This window comes from Lithobates pipiens, unplaced genomic scaffold (assembly GCF_037356315.1).
Source record: "Lithobates pipiens isolate NorthernLeopardFrog02 unplaced genomic scaffold, aLitPip1_a1.2 Scaffold_24, whole genome shotgun sequence".
Lineage (NCBI taxonomy): Eukaryota > Metazoa > Chordata > Amphibia > Anura > Ranidae > Lithobates > Lithobates pipiens.
The window spans coordinates 16,770,637-16,790,593 of NW_027507786.1; the positions used below are offsets into that span (position 1 = coordinate 16,770,637).

At 46.4% G+C, this 19,957-nt stretch overlaps 2 protein-coding genes across 3 annotated transcripts in view; one reads left to right on the forward strand and one right to left on the reverse strand.

The window, feature by feature from the left end:
- LOC143929689 (uncharacterized) overlaps positions 1-19,957 on the forward strand; it is a 126,395-nt gene that overhangs the window by 47,760 nt on the left and 58,678 nt on the right. For both annotated transcript variants that reach the window (XM_077453634.1, XM_077453635.1), the window contains one exon: positions 15,139-15,231. In XM_077453634.1, the coding sequence (XP_077309760.1) occupies positions 15,139-15,231 (93 nt within the window). The remainder of the gene's footprint in view (positions 1-15,138; positions 15,232-19,957) is intronic.
- On the reverse strand, positions 141-8,858 carry LOC143929688 (uncharacterized). Its single transcript, XM_077453632.1, has 5 exons — positions 5,869-8,858; positions 5,704-5,781; positions 5,223-5,291; positions 4,998-5,087; positions 141-663 (listed from the first exon to the last, which is right to left on the reverse strand). The coding sequence occupies exons 1-5, from the start codon at positions 6,059-6,061 to the stop codon at positions 293-295; spliced, it is 801 nt and encodes a 266-aa protein (XP_077309758.1). The 5' UTR covers positions 6,062-8,858; the 3' UTR covers positions 141-292.

Below are 19,957 nucleotides of genomic sequence, written 5' to 3' on the forward strand. Positions count from 1 at the left end.
GGTTACATGTAGGAAAAGCACAATTATAAGGCCTCTACTAAGTTTATAACTATAAATGGAGTAGTTAATTTAGAGAAACAACATCACATACATATCATAACGAATCGAACTAGGAAAGCAAAATTCAAGAAAACAAGTAGTTTTAAACAACAATTTTTTTTAATGTAACAAAATATAAAAAAATACAAAAATATGTACAAATAAACAAAAAAAAACTATTTACATATCCTCCTGATCCTCCCCCGACCTGGTGAGCAGACGCTGTAGGGACATATTCATCCCAGTCATCTGCTCACCAAGGTGCCGAAGGCTCCTTCGGCACCTCTCCAGAGCCACATACTGGCGGCGATTGTGGAGGCCCAAGGAACGCCCTAGCCTCCTGATGTAGGTGTACTGCCTTTCTTGGACCTCCAAAATGCGCCGCTGATAATCTATATGTGGCTCTGGAGGGGGGGGGAGGGGGGGGGAAACCGCGGCCTGAGGCACGGAGGAGGAGGAGGAGGAGGAGGCAGCACCCATGGCTGTATCCAGGTGGGGGGGGGGATACTGGAGGATGGAAGGGCCCTGGAGAAGCTGCTGAGGAAGGACGGTCAGGCCAACCAGACGCGGGCAGGTTCGACTCATCCACATCCACGGGGTGAAGCTCAAGGATAAAGACTTCACCTGTGAGGAAAAGGAAATACATTAGATAGATAATACAATACATACATTACACATGGCTTCTGCACTCTAACCATACATAACATGGTAACATGGGGACGGTTACTTTGATTTACTTCATCGGCGCAGAGCACTAGCCTATTGTCAGATTAGCTCAGTGTCATGAATTTTGGTGATACGCAAACAACTGTGTTAGGCTGGGTTCACACTTGTGCGATGCGGGAACCCTGCGATTCCACTACGGGTTCCTCCATCGCACCCGACTCGCACAGCAGTTCACAACGACATATGCGAACTGCTGGGGAGTGTCATACAATGTTAATGACACCCCCATTTCAGTTAGCATGTCGCACTGCAAAGTGTCAGTTTGGACATGAATCAGATCGCATGGGTGCCATGCGATCCGATTCTGGTGCGGAAACAAAAAAGGTTCCAGTGCGAGTTTAGTCCGAATGCGATACGATTTCAGTCATACTATCTGTATGGCTGAAATCTCATTGCACGGACATCGCCTGCAATTTGCACTGCAGTGCAAATCGCATGCGATTTTGCACTATGCAGCAGTGTGAACTGGCCCTGAGCCTAGGTTTCCACAAATTTGATGGATAGCAATGTTAACTGTGAAGTTGACTCAGAATGCAGTTCACATGCACACTAACCCCGCTTTTCATTTAGGCCATTTTAATGTGACTTGAGGTCCATATACCTCCAGAATACACAGGCATGGCTTCAAGTTACGGCAGAATCGTGCAACTTTCAGGCTTTTCAGGCCAACACAGCCTGAAATTTGTACAATTCTGCAATTTTGATGCGACTTTAAAGCAATGCCTGTGTATTCCAGAGGTCTATGGATCTCAAGTTGCATCAAAGTGGGACCAAAGTAGTGCAGGGACTACTTTGAAGTCGCACAGATACAAATATAATACTCATTGGAAATCATAGAGTACAAAGTCGCAGGACAAGTTGCACAAGTGGAAATGGAGCCTAAATGAAAAGTGGGTTTTTGTGCATGTGAACTGCATTCTGATGGGCCAACTTTCCAGTTAACATTGCTAGCCATCAGATTTGCCCGTAGCCTTTACAGCGCATGCGCAGGAACGATGATCAGATTTTACTACCACTACCATGAGCTAGTTTCACACTTGTGCGACTTGAAAGTCAAATGCTTTTGCCATGATTTTTGCCATGACTTGAAGCAATGTTTGTGTAATCTTGATGTCTCTGCCACAAGTCGCATCAAAGTCAGACAAAAGTAGTACAAAAACTACTTTGAAGTCGCACAGATATGAACTGAACTCCTTGGTAATCATGGTGTGTGGCTTGTCATGCGACTTTGCAGTCTCAAGTAGCAGGACTAGTCGCACAAGTGTGAAAGGGCCTGAGGCTGTCCATACCACCTGATCACTGGTTTAGTGTATTTTTTTACTGGTGGTGACTCGTGATTCTTTCAGTGTACTGGGTTCTAAAAACTGATATGACTCTTTAACTCGGTAACAACTTGTATGATTCTTTATTTAACCACTTGCCGCCCACCCTATAGGCAATTGACGGCGGCAAAGTGGTTTCATAATCCTGACCGGATGTATTATGACGTGATCAGGATTATGAGGCGCGCATCACGGCGATCGTTGTTGCGGGGTGTCAGTCTGACACCCGGCAACTACGATCTCGGTAAAGAGTCGTAGTCGTACTCGTAGACGGAGAATCTTTACCACGTGATCAGCCGTGTCCAATCACGGCTGATCACAGTGTAAATGGGAAGAGCCGGTGATCGGCTTTCCCTCACTCGCATCTGTCAGACGCGAGTAGAGGAGAGCCGATCGGCTGCTCCTCTGACAGGGGGGGTCTGTGCTGATCGATTATCAGCACAGCCCCCCCGAGGATGACCACACTGGACCACCAGGGTCACCACCAGACCACCAGGGAAAAGGTAATCCTCCCTAGACCACCAGGGATGCCAGTTAGCACAATGGGTGCCAATCAGTGCCCATAATGGATGCCAATCAGTGCCCACAATGGGCATCACTGATTGGCATGCATTATTGTTTGGCACTGATTGGCATCCATTACTATAGCATAACACCAATGCCGCCTATGAGTGCCCACCTGTGCCGCCTATGAGTGCCCACCTGTGCCGCCTATGAGTGCCCACCTGTGCCGCCTATCCATGCTGACCATCCGTGCCGACCATCTGTGCCGCCCATCCGTGCCGCCCATCCATGCCAATTTGTGCCACCTATCAGTGTCCGTCCGTGTCGCCCATCAGTGCCGCCTATCAGTGCCACTTCATTGGTGCCCAACACTGCCGCCTTATCAGTGCCCATCAGTGTAGCCCCATCAGTGCCCATCAGTGAAGGAGAAAACGTACTTATTTAAAAAGTTTTGAAACTGAAACAAAAAAATATTTTTTTTTTGAAAATTTTCGGTATTTTTTTTATTTGTAGCGCAAAAAATAAAAACCGTAGAGGTGATCAAATACCACCAAAAGAAAGCTCTATTTGTGGGAAAAAAATGATAAACATTTCATTTGGGTACAGTGTAGCATGACCGCGCAAATGGTCATTCAAAGTGCGACCGCGATGAAAGCTCAAAATTGGTCTGGGCAGGAAGGTGTTTAAGTGCCCCCCGGTATTGAAGTGGTTAACTCGGTGTACTGTGAATGAACTCCTGACTCTTGTTTTAAGTTTGTATCCAGTTCCTGAGTGTCACTGTGCTTAGAGTCAGCTGATCTCACTCAAGGATCATATTACCAGGCCTGCTCTGCTATGTATGTACTGTAGTGTACTGACTGAGTGCACAGAGTGAAGTGTTTCAAACGAATCAGTTCACTCAGATAAATCGATTCATCCGACATCCAGTTCACTGAAAATAATCGATTCAAAAGAACGAATCATTCATGAACTGGACATCACTAAATCAGACATCATGAGGAAAGAGTTTAACACCCTAGGCGAAACCTAATTTTGCCGCCCCTTTGGCCCCACCACTGACTCCACCCCTTTTGCCCTGCCCATGTATACAGTACACCACCTTTTTATAGATTGCTAACATTTTGGGGGTGGAGTCCGTCACTGAGCCTGGAGGTGGTGGGTGGGGGCATCGGTAAGTCACCCAGGATTGATGTGTGCTCTAGGCCAGCACCTACCTTGTCTATAGGTAGCACTGGCCCTGTACAGGGGATATGTACACAGATAATTTAAGGCACTGATAATCAGTGCAGGCCCTTCAGTACCACCTATCAGTGCCCATGGGCACTGAGTGATACCTATATGCAGTGTCACCTCCATCACTGCAGCCTATCGGTGGGAACCCGTCATAATGGGCACAACAGGTGTACAGACCTGGGAACTTGGCTCAGGGATGGTGAGAACCCCTCATAATGGGCACAACGGGGGTACAGACCCGGGAACTCAGCACAGGGATGGTGAGAACCCCTCATAATGGGCACAGCGGGTGTACAGACCTGGGAACTCAGCACAGGGATGGTGAGAACCCCTCATAATGGGCACAGCGGGTGTACAGACCTGGGAACTCAGCACAGGGATGGTGAGAACCCCTCATAATGGACACAGTGGGTGTACAGACCTGGGAACTCAGCACAGGGATGGTGAGAACCCCTCATAATGGGCACAGCGGGTGTACAGACCCGGGAACTCAGCATAGGGATGGTGAGAACCCCTCATAATGGACACAGCAGTTGTAAAGACCCCAGAAATTAGCACAGGGATGATGGGAACCCCTCATAATGGGCACAGCGGGTGTGCAGACCTCGGGGGGGGGCAGCATTTTAGAAATTATTGGCTATATTTTTCTCCTGCAGCTGCTGGTGGAAGGGAGAGGAGAAAAAGACAATTTCAGATGCTGCAAGTGAGGGAAAATACAGCCCAGTTCTAGTAAATGGCATGCTGCACTAGTATCAGCAGCAGTAACCTGGAGAATCCCTATGGACTAGTAATGGGCAGCAGCCTGGTCACCAGCAGAAGAAAGAAACAAACAGAGCCAACACACTGACTGCCCTGCACAGCACTGATATCAATAATAGCATTGTGTGTGTAGCTGGACACTGATCATCACTCACACACATCCTCTGCTTCCAACCTGCTGTGCAGTGATCGGGGGAGGGGGGACATTCCAGGGAGCTCAGGGGTTATCAGGAAGAGCTGAACTGAACGCTGATATCATATCATCCTGTCCTTAAAGTTGCAGACAGCGAAGGAACGATTTACTGTGCCATGTAACGGGCGGGCTGAGTGTGTACAGAGCAGTCAGTGTATGCCACCAGCATTTCATATTTAAAATACTATTTCCCTGGAAAATACTAAAAAAGTTGTACTTACTCCCTGCATCTGCCGCGTCTGGCTGGTCACCTTCCAGCGCATCCCCAGCAGCCTCTCCAGGGCAGGTCTCCTCCACCTCCTGCTCAGCAGCTGTTGATCAATTTAATATAGAAAAGACAATTACAATCTGCAGTGTACAACAATCTCACACACATTAGTACAAAAACATTGAAACATGTATGATCACTCAGCAGCAGATATACCAGCAAGATTATACTAACTTACATGTGGGCGTTGCCGCCTCAGCCTCCTCCTCCTCCTCAGTCTCCCCTTCTGACTGCATAATGACGAGACCTATTTAATAATAAAGGAGAAATGATGAACTTTACAATGTTCAAGCTTTAAAGATATTACTATAAATACTGTATAAAGATAAAATTAAATAATTATCCATTAGCATGGCAATCCAAAAATAAATTACAAAAACAGTAAAAAAAAAATAAAAACAGGGAGGCACTTACCTGTCCTGGTTCCAGCGGCGAGTGCTAGGTGCACGACACTGATCAGGCGCCTCAGTTCAGAGCGGCGACGTTCTGTCAGATTACGTAAATTACACAAGCGCTTGCGTTACCTGACAGAACGTCGTAGAGGCTCCACCTGTCACTGCTTGAGTGAGAAGCAATGACATTGGAATCGACAATGGAAGGCTGGACAAATGGAAAAGGATCCTGTATTAGTGTCACTACTACAGTACTACTGTACTTACTGGGTGTTGACGCAGAGGATGATGATGACGAGGACTCCTCCTCCGGCCTCGGCTTCCGGCGGCGCTCCTGGATACGATCTTTAAATAAAATCAAACACAACATGGTGAATGCCCGATGCTTGCCAATCAAAAAACCCTCCTGCACAATGTAATGCTGACACCAACCTTGATGAGCCAGGAGCTGGCTGATCTCCTCCTCCCCTATGCCCGCTAAGAGCTCCGCCTCATGGGGGAGGAGAGGCACCCGCTTCCCTCTGCGACCCGACTGCCTGCGTTTACGTGCAATGGAGCTGCAAAACAAAGAGAGAAGAGAAACGGGTTCCATAATTAATCGACAATTGTAATCTGAAAATGACATCAACACAGGAAACAATTGTAGAATGAACCAGTAGTATGAAATGCAAATGGAATTTTTGGATTAGGCACTTTTTTTCATTTAGCCCAAGATTTTCACTTTTTTTTTATTAACCAAATTCATTTTAAGAAAAAGGTATGCTTTTTTGGTCCATAATAAAATATAAAAGAGTAAATAAATATTCATATAAATGTCCACTGTCCAGTCCACCTTTCTAATTAGGCGCTTGTGTGAACTGTGTATGGTGTAAATTACCTTTCTTGTGTCTTTTGCATTAACCACTTGTGGATTTGGACCCCTCCACATATGGTGGCAGGTCCGCAAGCTGGTTAAGTCCAGCCACCATAACAAAATATTTTTTTTTTATACTTTAGGGCCGGTTCACACAGCGGGCGATGCGAGGCGACACGACTCGCCTCGCCGCTATCTTACAAGTAGCCCCCGTTCTGTACAATGGAACCGTTCTCAGAGGAGCGACTCGAGTCGCTCCGACTCAGAAAAAAGGTTCCTGTACTACTTCTGGGCGACCTCGGGGTGACTTGCATTGACTTCTATACAGAAGTCATTTGCAAATCGCCGCTGAGGTCGCGGCAGGTCGCGGGGAGGCAAGTCGGTGTCGCCTCGCCTTGCCTGCAGTGTGAACCGGCCCTAACTTTTTTTCAATAACAAAATATGTAAAACCCAGTGTGGTGATCTAATGCCACCAATAAAAGCTCTATATGTGGCGGGAAAAGGGCATACATTTAATTTGGGTAGTACATCGCAGGAGCGTCCAATTGTCAGTTAACCACTTCCTGACCGGCACACGACAATGTACGTCGGCAGAATGCCACGGGCAGGCATATTGGCGTACAGGTATGGGCATTTCTATATGCCACCCTGCCATCGCGTGCGTGCCGCCAGTCGGGACCCCCATGAGTCCGGTCGGGGGTCCCGCGGGCTCCATCGCTGTGGGGATACCCGCGATCGTATCGCTGGGCGGATGAACGGGGAGATGCCATAAACAGCATCTCCCCATTCTGCCTAGCAACAAGTGACTGATCTCTGCTACATGTGATTGGAGCAGAGATCAGTGTTCAGTCACTAACACACAGCCACGCAAAGTTAAAGAGGAAGTAAACCCCTTCAAACCACTTTGACCTACAGGTAAGCCTAGATTAAGGCTTACCTGTAGGTCCAAGCAATATCTCCTAAACCTATATGGTTTAGGAGATATTTGGCCGAAAATGGGCACCGCTGTCTACGGCGCATGCGCCGTAGACAGCGGCGCGCAGGCGCACTAAATGCGGCAAGTCCAAGAATGGATTTGTCTAATTTGTCGACTCCCGTGCACATGCGCGGGAGTGACGTCATCGCAGCTTCGCCGAATGGCAGCAGCGGAGCTGCGAGACGCGACTCCCGCGTGCATGCGCGGGAGTGACGTCATCGCGGCTTCACCGATGTCATTGGTCGGAGCTGCGAGACGCCACCAGCAAGATGGATGCGGCGGACTACAGGGGACAGCGGCGACTTCGCTGGCTCCTGTGTCAGGTAAGTGACACATAATGGACTACTATGCGATGCATAGTAGTCCATTATGCTTTACCTTTGTAGGGAAAAAAAGAGGAAGTAAACTCATCAGGGTTTACTTCCTCTTTAAGGCCCATACACATGGTGGGACTTTTTGACAACAAACATGCAAATTAGCTGTTTTGGAGCAACATCCGACTGTGTGTACGCTCCATCGGACAAACTTTTTCTGTTTTCATCGGACTTTTGTTGGCTGTGCGAACGGACAAACTTTCTGGCAACAAAAGTGCGATGGAGCAAAGTCCGAACCGTGTGTACGCAAAAGTATCGGACTTTTGTACAAGGTACAAACACGCATGCTCAGAACCAATGCAAAAGATCAGACAACAATACAGAAGTTCACCAAAGGTAGCGCTGGAGTCACTGAACGTCCTCTTTTGAAGCAGCGTCAGTACGTTGTGACATCATTACGTTCGTGTTTGTTATGAAAAAGTCCGACCGTGTGTATACAATACAAACTTGTGGACCACGCCCTTTGTACAAAAGTCCACGGAAAAGTTTGTACAAAGTCCGACTGTGTGTATGAGGCTTTAGTAACACTCCCCTAGGACAGACTTAAAGTGGAGGGCCACCCTGAAAAACAAAAACATTTAAAAAAATTCTAAAAAAAAAAAATGAAAAAATTTTTTTTTTAACTTACCAGAAATGCCTGTTGCTAGGCACTTTATCCTAATCTTCCTCTTCCCGCGGAGATCTTCTGTCTTCTGTCTTCGTCGCGGCGTCTTCTGGGTAATGAGTCGCGCTGTGTTCTGGGAACTGTGTGTTCCAGAACACAGCGCGTCCCATTCGGAAAGCGCTGCGGGACTCGCGCATGCGCAGTAGCTGCGGGACTCGCGCATGCACAGTAGGAAACGGGCAGTGAAGCCATAAGGCTCCACTGCCTGTTTCCCTTACAGGGAATGGCGGCGCCGGGACCCGAGAGCCGAGGGATGGGTCGGCCTCGGGCAGCCAACATCGCGGGCGCCCTGGACAGGTGATTGTGTTTATTAAGTCAGCAACTGCAGTGTTTGCAGCTGCTGACTTTTTTTTTTTTTTTTTATTTGTTTTTTTGTTTTTATTTTAACCGGCCCTCCTCTTTAACCCCTACACTGCCACCCCCTGGTTAACCCCTTCACTGCCAGTGTCATTTACACAGGAATCACTGCATTTATATAGCAGTGATTGCTGTTTAAATGACAATGGTCCCAAAAATGTCCAATGTGTCCGCCATATTGTCGCAGTCACAATAAAAATCGCCGATCGCCTCCATTACTTGTAAAAAAAAAAAAAAAAAAAAAATGCCATAAAACTACACCCTATTTTGTACACGTTATAACTTTTGCGCAAACCAATCAATAATCCATAATTGGGATTTTTTTTTTTTTTACCAAAAATATGTTGATGAATACGTATCGGCCTAAGCTGAAGGAAAAACATTTTTATAAATAATTGTTTTTTATTGCAAAAAGACAAAAAAAAAAAATAAGAGAGCTTTATTTGAGGGGAAAAAAAGGCCAATTTTATTTGGGAGCCACGTCGCACGACCACGCAATTTTCAGTTAAAGCGACACAGTGCAGAATCGCAAAAATTGGCACTGTAATTTGGCATCCAAATCCTCTGGGGCTGAAGTGGTTAAAATGTAAATACATTTTTTTTTAAATAAATCGGAAACGTTACTTACCGTTTTAGGTCGCTGAATTTTTTGCGACAGGCAGTCGGGTCACGCTGGTGGTGGTACTGCTCCTCCACCTTCCGGGCAATCTCCTCCCACTTCTGCCTCTTCCACTCTGGCGTGGTCTCTCTTGAGCGGGGGCCACACAGCTGCATCCAGCAAGGAAGAGTTTCTCTTACGAGGACCTGCGACTCTATATGAGTCCAGGTGATATTCCTCTTCCTGCTGGATGCAGCCTGTTTCCCCCTCTTGCCCTGTGATCTTCTCCTCCTCACTGGCACTGGCACATCTGCTGCCAGAGTAGATGGCCCTGCCAGTGCTTCCTCCGAGGCCGAGCGCATGTTTGCGCTGGTGTTGTTGCTGCTCGCCGCCATTTTCGATTTGTCTCTGTCTCTCGTCTCTCTCCACTGACTGCCTGGACGGCGGACGGCGGACGCTGGGGCGGAGACGCACAGAAATGAACGACGCAGATTCGACATGAGCGACGCAGTTTCGACATAGCAACTTAAAACATACACGTATAATATTCGGCGGGATCGTTGCACGTTTATAATAATATTCGACGGGATCGTCGCACGTTTATAATAATATTCGGCGGGATCGTCGCAACTATACGACACTGCAATCGTACATTTCGGCAATCGAATGCTCCGCCTATAGGCTATATAGTTTAGCAGCTCCATCGAATCTTCTTTATCCATTCGACAGATACCATAAGCCTTCCAAGACAGATTCGACCGTAATTTATGTGGATTTTCGGACGAATGCAATTTTTGCACGAAAAACGAAATAAATAAAAACGAATTTCGGGAGTAACTAAATAAATAAAATTTAAAGACGAAAACGAAAAAACGAAACGAAATATTCTAGTCTGCACATGTCTATTGACCACCCGCTCCTCCTCAAATAACTGCCTTTGGTCTCCATGACTGTACCCTTTGCTGGTTCTCTTCCTACTTATCCAACCACACCTTTAACATTACTTACAATTCTACATCCTCCTCTCTTCCTTTCCCAGTTGGGGTCCCCCAAGGTTCTGTTCTTGGACCTCTCCTATTTTCAATTTACACCTCCTACCTGGGTCAGCTGATAGCCTCCCATGGCTTTCAATGCCATCTCTATGCTGATGACACTCAAATCTATTTCTCCACCCCTCAGCCCACTCCCTCTGTCTCCTCACGTATCACTAATGTCCTATCAGATATATCAGTCTGGATGTCACATCACTTCCATAAACTTAATCTATCCAAAACCGAACTTCGAATTTTTCCTCCCCCATGTGCAACTTCCCTTGATCTCTCTGTCAATATTGATGACACAACTATAAGCCCATGCCCGCATGCCAAGATCCTAGGTGTAGTCCTGGACTTTGAACTCTCCTTTAAGCCCCACGTCCAATCACTGTCCAAATCTTGCCACCTCAACCTTTTGCAACATCTCCAAAATACATCCCTTTCTAACCAATGACACAACAAAGTTCTTAATTCACTCCCTGGTCATCTCTCGCCTCGATTACTGCAACTCCCTTCTCATTGGCTTACCTCTATATAGTTTATCCCCCTTCAATCCATCATGAATGCTGCTGCCAGACTCATCCACCTGACCAATCGCTTGGTGTCTGCTACTTCTCTCTGTCAATCTCTCCACTGGCTTCCGCTCAGCCAACAAATTAATTTCAAAATACTAACAATTACTTACAAAGCCATCCCCAACTCTGCCCCCATCTACATCACTAGCCTATTCTCTAAATGCCAACCTATTTCTTCTCTTCGCTCCACTCAAGACCTCCTGCTGTCTAGCTCCCTCATCACCTCTTCCCATGCTTTCCTCCGGGACTTTTCCAGAGCCACCCCAATCCTATGGAACTCCTTACCACAATGTTTCTGATTATCTCCTACTCTATTAGCTTTTAGACAATTTCAACCCTACCCACACCTAACAACTGTATTTTCATTTTCTCCATCTGATCATCCCCTACAGCTGTTACCTTTTGTTCCACTTGACCCTCCCTTCTAGATTGTAAGCTCTAACGAGCAGGGTCCTCTGATCCCTCCTGTATTGATTTGTATTGTAACTATAATGTCTGCCCACATGTTGTAAAATGCTGCACAAACTGTTAGCGCCATATAAATCCTGTATAATAATAATAATTCAAAATTATTTATATAATACCCAAAACCGAAAAAAACAGTAAATAAATTCCCCCGTGAATTGCTTTAATGTATCCAAAAACAGTCAATAAATGAATAAATAAATAACAATGTGAACAATCCTCTGAACTTTTAAAAAAGTGTGTTAAAGGGGTTGTAAAGGTTTGTTTTTTATTTTCTACATAGGTTCCTCTAAGCTAGTGCATTGTTGGTTCACTTACCTTTTCCTTCGATTTCCCTTCTAAATGTTTTTTTTCTTTGTCTGAATATCTCACTTCCTGTTTCTCCTCAGTAAACTTCTCACCATCATCCAAGCTGGTGGTTAGTCAGCCAGAACAGCTTACTGAGGAGGAACAGGAAGTGAGAAATTCAGACAAAGAAAACAAAGAAAAAAAACATTTATAAGGGAAATCAAAGGAAAAGGTAAGTGAACCAACAATGCACTAGCTTATAGGAACCTATTTAGAAAATAAAAAACGAACCTTTACAACCCCTTTAATCCTCCACCAAGCAAAGTTCCCCCTCACCTCAGTGTACAGTAAATAAACAGTAAGCTTGTATCTCCTTACAACCTGGTCAGACAGCTCCACTCCTCGTTTCCTCCCTAGTGAGATAAGGAATCAACATGGATAGAAGAAGTCTAGCCATAGACTGAGTATAGCCTCAAATCCAAAATATACGTAATACATATAACCGTACCATCATCCCAATTGATAATTGTCAAGAATTGGGAATTCTAAGGATATCAGGGCAGTTGCTGAGGCTGCTCCCTTGATGTCCACACCCAAAAATGTTTCTTAAAGGGACTATTGCGGTACTAAATAAATAATTCATCGAAGACTTTGTTTTAAAAAATTACAAATACCATATTTTCCGGTGTATAAGATGACCCGGCATATAAGACGACCCCCTAATTGTACAGGTTTTTAAAATGTTTTGCCCGTACTCACCGTTTAAGACTACCCCCCCCCCCCATTCTGAGGCTTCCGACGCTTCATATCCCTCTTCTTCGTTCTTGCTGGAGCCATTTCCTTCTTCCTTCTTGCTGGTGCTGGAGCCAATGACGGCGAGCGATGTATTCTATTAATGAATACAAAGCCTGCTTGGATTGGCAGAGGCTGTAACATCATCAGCCCGCACCTCTCTGAGTCAAAGCCAATCCGAGCAGGCTACTGTGTGTAGCCTGCTCGGATTGGCACAGATTGTTACTCCAATCCGAGCAGGCTCTGTATTCATTTGAATACATCGCTCACTGGGATTGGCTCAGTGTTATATACTGTATGTAGCCAAAGCTACATACAGTATTACCGGACATCCAGAAGGCATCCCAGCAGCAGACCCGGCGTATAAGACGACCCGTCCTTTTTGCCCAGTTTGAAAGGTCGTCTTATACGCCGGAAAATACGGTAATTTAATAAGGGCAAAAAAATTAAATCCATCAAAACTTCCATATTGCTAAAATCATATACACCACAATTTAGTAAACTACCGACGGGTGGCCCCATAAGGTTTCTATTGAAGAGTGGTATAGAAACGTTTCCTCTACCAGTTTCGCGGCAAATCGCTTCTTCAGGAGGATAGTCTACAGAATAAATAAAAATATTTGCAAATAATCAAATAGCAGCGAATCATATAATGACATGATAGAAGATTTACAATAATTTAAATAGTAAGGGGATCAGCTCACCCACAGAGAAGGAAGCAGTGGATCACAGGACCCATCGGTATTTTAAAGTGGGGTTTGGCAATAAACTTTTCCATACAAAGTACACTATGTTTGTCCTTTCTACTTCAATATGTATATAATCCGAGGAGAGCTGTGAGCACGGGATCATTTATCAAAGAGGAGAGAAAGATTGGAGCCGTTTGGGCAGGTGGAGAGGAGATAACAGCCTATGTCTATTTATATTGATTCCTTATCTCACTAGTGAGGGAGGAAACAAGGGAGGAAACAGGAGTGGAGCTGACTGACTGGGTTGTGAGGAGATACAAGCTTACTGTTTATTTACATGGAGGTGAGGGGGCACTTTGCTTGGTAAAAGATTAACTCATTGTTTTAAAAGTTCAGTCACTGGATACATTTCTCATCCATAGGATCTCTGAAAGCAACCGAGTTATAAAAAGGCCAAGACACTTGTTGCACCAGACACTAGAGGGCAGCATCCACACTTGGAAGTGCAGTGCATAAACATACATCAGCCATCTTATATGGATAAAGCTTAGATAACCTGTTACTGTAAATTGGTCTTCTGACGAGGTCTCTGTCATCCCAGAGTACATCAACGAGCACTTTACACTCTATCATTGTGAAAAAGGACCAATCTTCATCAATGAGCATTGTACGCTCTATCATTGTGGGAAAAGACAATCTTGCATCAATGAGCGCTTTTCGCTCTATCATTATGGGTGTTGATTGTGGCATGGATATTTGCAGCATACTTTCTGCTATAGCGGCCTTAATAGGGCTTAGAATTTTGCACAACCACATCTTTGTGAGGCAACCTGTGCAATTTAATTTCTCTGCCACTGCAGACGGCATACAGTCCCAAAATTCATCCCAAGGGAGGTCTCCTCTGATCACCCCCCCTCAGTCCTCCCAGCTGGGGTCTTCTTTAACATAAGGGGGTTCTTATGTTCCTGGAGAGGGTCCCCTCTTATCATCCCCCCTGAAGTCCTCCCAGCTGGGGTCTTTTTTAACTGGAGGGGGTGGGAAGGGGAGTTCCTGTACTCCCAATTGATCACCCCCCTAAAGTCTTCTTAGCTATGGGTCTTCCTTATCTAGAGGTGGGAGGGATGAAAGTTCCCATATTTATGGGTGGGGGTTCCATTCTGATCACCCCCTGCAGTCCTTGCACATCCACTGTTTGTCACTGCGTGCTGTGTGCACCACATTATTACTCTTCTCGGGGCACCCAAAAGTGTTGAAGGTCTTTTACAATCCTGTAGTGTACAGTATACTGCAAAAAATATATAAAAAATTGCTGTGCGCTAAAGTGTTCAGTTTGACATGATGAAAAGGTGGCAACCCTGCAAACAGGCTGTGTTTGGGTTGAGCTCATGATTGATCCAACCCAGAAGCTCATCCCTACTTACTAAAATAAATGTGTAATATTTTTGGGTTCTGAAGAGTTAGCCCTTGTACACACAGTTGGAGATTCCGACGGAATGTGTCCTATCAGACCATTTTGTCGGATATTCTGACTGTGTGTGGTCTCCATCGGACTGTTTCCATCGGAATATCTGACGGACCAAGTTTTCCAACTTACCGGTAAAATTTTCCGACAAAATGCTCCTATCGGACATACTTCGATCATGTGTAGCCTACTCCGACGGAAGTGCCACGCATGCTCAGATAAAATTCCTAGACCAAAGCTATTGGCTACTAGCCTGAACGTAGTTCCGTCCTAACGAAATAACATCATCACGTTATGTACAATCGGATTTTCCGACAACTTTGTCCGACCGTGTGTATGCAACAGTTTTGGACCAAATCAGTCGGACAAAATGCAACGGATTTGGTTGTCAGAAAGTCCGACCATGTGTATAAGGGCTAATAGGATTTGATCATATTGTAAGATCAGCTGGTGGAAGTAAAATAAATGTTACAAATGCAATGATAAATGCACAGTCAGTATAAGAAGAAGTGTTGTGTTTCAGATCACCAGACATGTGGGATTGAAATAATGTTTATTGTGTTTTTCTTTTTTAGGCTGGAGTCCATTAAAGGATATTGTTTTTTCTTTGTTTGCTTTTTGCGTAATAACGTTTTTAATATACCTTTTGAAGAAGTATTATAATAAAGGTAAGTTGCTGACATTTGGTGTGGAAGTCCATATACAATGTAAGGTGTTTATTTGTCATGAGCACTATTATACAACCTCAGATACCAGAACATGTGATATCAGATTGATTAGGAACCTGAAGATCCTCTAGAGCAGTGGTTCTCAACCTCTCTAGTGTTGTGACCCCTTGATAAAATTTCCCAAGTTGTGGGGATCCCCAACAGTAAAATGATTTTCATAGCGTGGGTTGTCAGCACCCAAGGCAAGACAAGTAATTTACGCCTGTAACCCACGGATATTTAGTGCTCCCTTCCACTCTTACAGTATTAAATCCCCTTATGGCACATTTTAGTATGTCCCACTCTTTTTCTTTGTTCTCTTTTCTTTCCCTTTTATCTCTATCTATCCTAATGTCTTGTTTTTTTCCACCATCCCTCTCTCTAGCTGTTTTTCTTGTTTTTTTCTCTCATGCTTTCTCTTCCTTTTTCTTTGTTCATCCCCCTCTTTTCCTCTCCCTTCCATGTACTCTATATTTTTGTTTCTTCTTTTACTCTGTGGTGGGGGGTGGGGGGATTGGGATGAGTGGCAGTGCTGGTGGAAGGAATGGGATTACTGCCAGAGCTGCCGGGGAGTTGGGATTAGTGATGGCCGAACGGTTCGCTCGGCGGTCGTTTCGCGGCGAATTTCGGTCGTTCGCGGTCCGCTCGTTCGGCGGACTATTGGCGTCATTCGCCCCGGCGGACTTACGTGTTTAATGTGTAAAAGAACTTTGACCTATGATGACACATCCATCATGGGGTACAGGACAGCCAATTGAGACATGACAGCACATGGACACTTGGACATTCCCCCTAACTTATAAATACACCCGATCCGGCGGCCATTTTACATTCTTTCTTCTGTCACTATAGGGTAGGGTTGCTGTTTGGAGCAGGGACAGATAAAACGCTAGCTATTTGGTACACAAAAGTTCTTTTCAGGACTGGTATAGGTGTTAGGTGTATATAGGTTTGCTGTGCTACTGATTGTTGCAGCAGCCTGAGTGTCTTTTGTCAGTTTAGAGAAAGGGACAGAGCGCTGTGTCTGCTGCTATTTTAGGGACAGCCAGATTAGTCATCATCATCATCATTATCATTAGCTGTTACTATCAAGTCCACAAAAGAGCTATTCGAGTAACCAGTAATTGTTCCAGTCTCCTCTGTTTTGCCAGTTTGTATAGGGACAGGAAGGAAGCAGTGTGTCAGGCAGTGAGGGTCAGTTTAAAGAGTTGCTGTTACTATTAGTTCCACAAAGGTTCTTTTCAGGACTGGTATCAGTGGTACGGTAATAGGCTTGTACACGTATAATATTCTTTCTTCCAAATATAGAAAGAATATTATACTTGACTGCTGCCCTTCTGCTGCAGTCTGCTAATCATTCACAACTCACTTGTTCCACAAAGCTCTTTATCAGGACTGGTAACTTGGTCTGTGTAGGGTGCTACAGTACATAGGGTTGAGTGCGGTACAGTCTGCTGTTCTGTAAGGACCGCTATCGGTCCACAATACATAGGGTTGAGGTGCACCACTGCTGACCGCTGCCCTATACTACAGCAGTCCTTCAGCAGTATAGGGACTGACGTACAGTCTGCTAATCAGTCACACACAACCTACTTGGTCCACAAAGGTCCTTATAAGGACTGGTAACTTGGTGAAAGGTGCTACAGTTTATAGGGTTGAGTGCGGTACAGTCTGCTGTTCTGTAAGGACCCCTATCGGTCCACAATACATAGGGTTGAGGTGCACCACTGCTGACCGCTGCCCTATACTGCAGCAGTCCTTCAGCAGTATAGGGACTGACGTACAGTCTGCTAATCAGTCACACACAACCTACTTGGTCCACAAAGGTCCTTATAAGGACTGGTAACTTGGTTAAGGGTGCTACGGTACATTGGGTTGAGTGCGGTACAGTCTGCTGTTCTGTAAGGACCGCTATCGGTCCACAATACATAGGGTTGAGGTGCACCACTGCTGACCGCTGCCCTATACTGCAGCAGTCCTTCATCGGTATAGGGACTAAGAGTTTTGTCACAGGGTGATTTAAAAAATGACAGGCAGAGGAAGAGGCAGGCCCTTCCGCAGGGGTGGTAGGGGTAGGGCAGGAGCACCAGCCTTGAGCCAAAGTGGGAAGTTGCAGAAGGTGCGTTCAATTACTTTAAAGGACGCACCAGACTTGGTTGAGTGGCTCACTCAGCCTTACTCTTCTGCACCCTCCTCATCCTCTCGATCTGCACCCTCTTCTTCACTCTCTGCTATGTGCACCCCCAAAGACACTACCACCAACAACACCACCACCACCACCACCACATACCTTCCGCTTGAGTCACAGGAATTATTTTCCGATCCATATCAAGAGGACATTTCTGATGCGCAGCCACTCTTGGTATTGGATCAGGAAGAGGAGGTAGCAACAACCGCTACTCAGCAGTCTGACGACAGTACCCAGATCAGCCCAAGGAGGAGGTTGGTCCCCGGTGTTGCTGCCTACTCCGAGATCTCTACTTACAGCGGTGGGGAAGGTGACGTTGATGATGACGTGTCTAGTGATGTCACGTGGGTGCCCACAAGAGAGGAAGAGGAGGGGAGTTCAGAGGGAGATATGGACCAGCAGATAGGGAGGAGAAGCAGGACTAACTTACATTGCACAGGAGGGACAAAGCAGACTGCAAATGTATCAGGAGCGAGTCATCGACCATGTACGGTCACATCTGGCGCTCCCAGGACACCGGCACATGGCTCCGCGGTGTGGGCTTTTTTTAACGTGTCCGCTGCTGACAATAGCGTTGCCATCTGCAATCTTTGCAGTCAACGCATTAGTCGCGGTAAGCCCAACACTCACCTAGGGATGACTGCCTTAAGAAGGCACATGGGCAGCCATCACCGAGCCGAGTGGGAGCAACGGAACACACAAAGCCACACTGCAGGCTCTCACCGTCCAGCCTCGTCTTCTACTTCTCCTTCTCCTCTCTCCTCACAATTGTCCTCCACTCCACCTTCCATCACGCCAAGCTCACATTTCTCTGCAAAAAGGCAGGCTTCCGTGGGCCTAATGTTCGAGCGTAAAAAAATGATGACGCCGGATAACCCTCTTGCCCAACGATTGACGGCTGGCTTGTCAGAACTCATAGCCCGCCTACTACTGCCATATAAACTGGTGGACTCAGAGGCCTTTCGCAAATTTGTGGCCATTGGAACACCACAATGGCAGGTCCCAGGAAGGAAGTATTTCTCAGAGAAGGGCATCCCAGAGCTATATGGCCATGTTCAGCGGCAAGTGAATGTATCTCTGGCACACAGTGTCGGTGCCAAGATACATCTGACCACAGACAGGTGGTCTAGCAAACACGGGCAGGGAAGGTATATCACTTTTACTGCCCACTGGGTGAACCTTCTGACGGCCGTCAAGCATGTAACCCGTGGCACCCGTGTAGATTTGGTTTTACCGCCACGGATTGCATGCAGGCCTGACTCTTCTTCTCCTCCTCCTCCTACTCCATCCTCCTCCCTCTCCTCCTCAGCTGCCTCCTCCTTTTCTGCTGCTAGCGTCTCTTCCGCTGCACCGCCCAAGCTCCCCAGAACCTATTCGACATGCCAGGTGAGACCTTGCCATGCCGTGCTGCGTCTGTTGTGCCTGGAAGCCAAGAGCCACACTGGCCTGGCACTCCTTACAGCTTTGCGTTCACAGGCAGATCAGTGGCTAACACCGCTCAATTTGACAGTTGGTAAAGTGGTGTGTGACAACGGTGCCAATCTGCTTAGCGCATTGAAACAGGGCAAAATCACACACGTGCCATGCATGGCACACGTCTTAAACTTGGTCGTGCAGCGATTCCTTGTCAAATACCCTGGGGTCCAGTACATCTTGCGGCAGGCAAGGAAAATCTCGACCCATTTCAGAAGATCTTACACGGCCATGGCTCGCCTTGCTGACATTCAGCGGCGACACCATCTGCCGGTCAGACGTCTTATTTGCGATTGCCCGACGCGATGGAACTCAACCTTCTATATGCTTGATAGACTGCTCCAGCAGAAAAGTGCAGTTAACGTCTACCTGTATGAACTCTGCGAAAGAAACGGTTCTGGGGAGCTGGGTTTTTTTTCACCACGCCAGTGGCTGCTCATGCGTGACACATGCAGACTTCTGCGGCCATTTGAGGAGATCACCAAACTGGTCAGTCGCAGTCATGGTTCCATCAGTGACATGGTACCTTATGCCTTCTTTATGGAGCGTGCATTGCGTCGTGTCATTGATCAAGCTGTGGAGGAGCAGGAGCGGGAAGATGAGGAAGTCGCAATGCTGGATGAATTCCCAGGGGGGGCTACTCTATCTGAGACAAGTCAACAACAGGAGTCTGATGAAGAGTCAGAGGAGGATGGTGCCGGGGCAGATGAGGAGGAGCAAGAAGAGCATGCTTTAAACCTTTCTGGGATCCCTGTTGTGCGTGGATGGGGAGAGGAGAATGAAGAGGACGACATTATCCTGGATGATGAGCAGGAGCCAGGCCACAACACTGCTTCCACTTTAGTGCAAATGGGGGCCTTCATGCTCCAGTGTTTTAATAGGGACCCCCGTATAAAAAGCATAAGGGTCAAGGACCAGTACTGGGTGGCAACGTACTTAGACCCCCGGTACAAACACAAAATGGCGGAAATGTTACCGCCGTCACAGAGGGCTGTCAGAATGCAGCACTTCCAGGCCTTGTTTCGA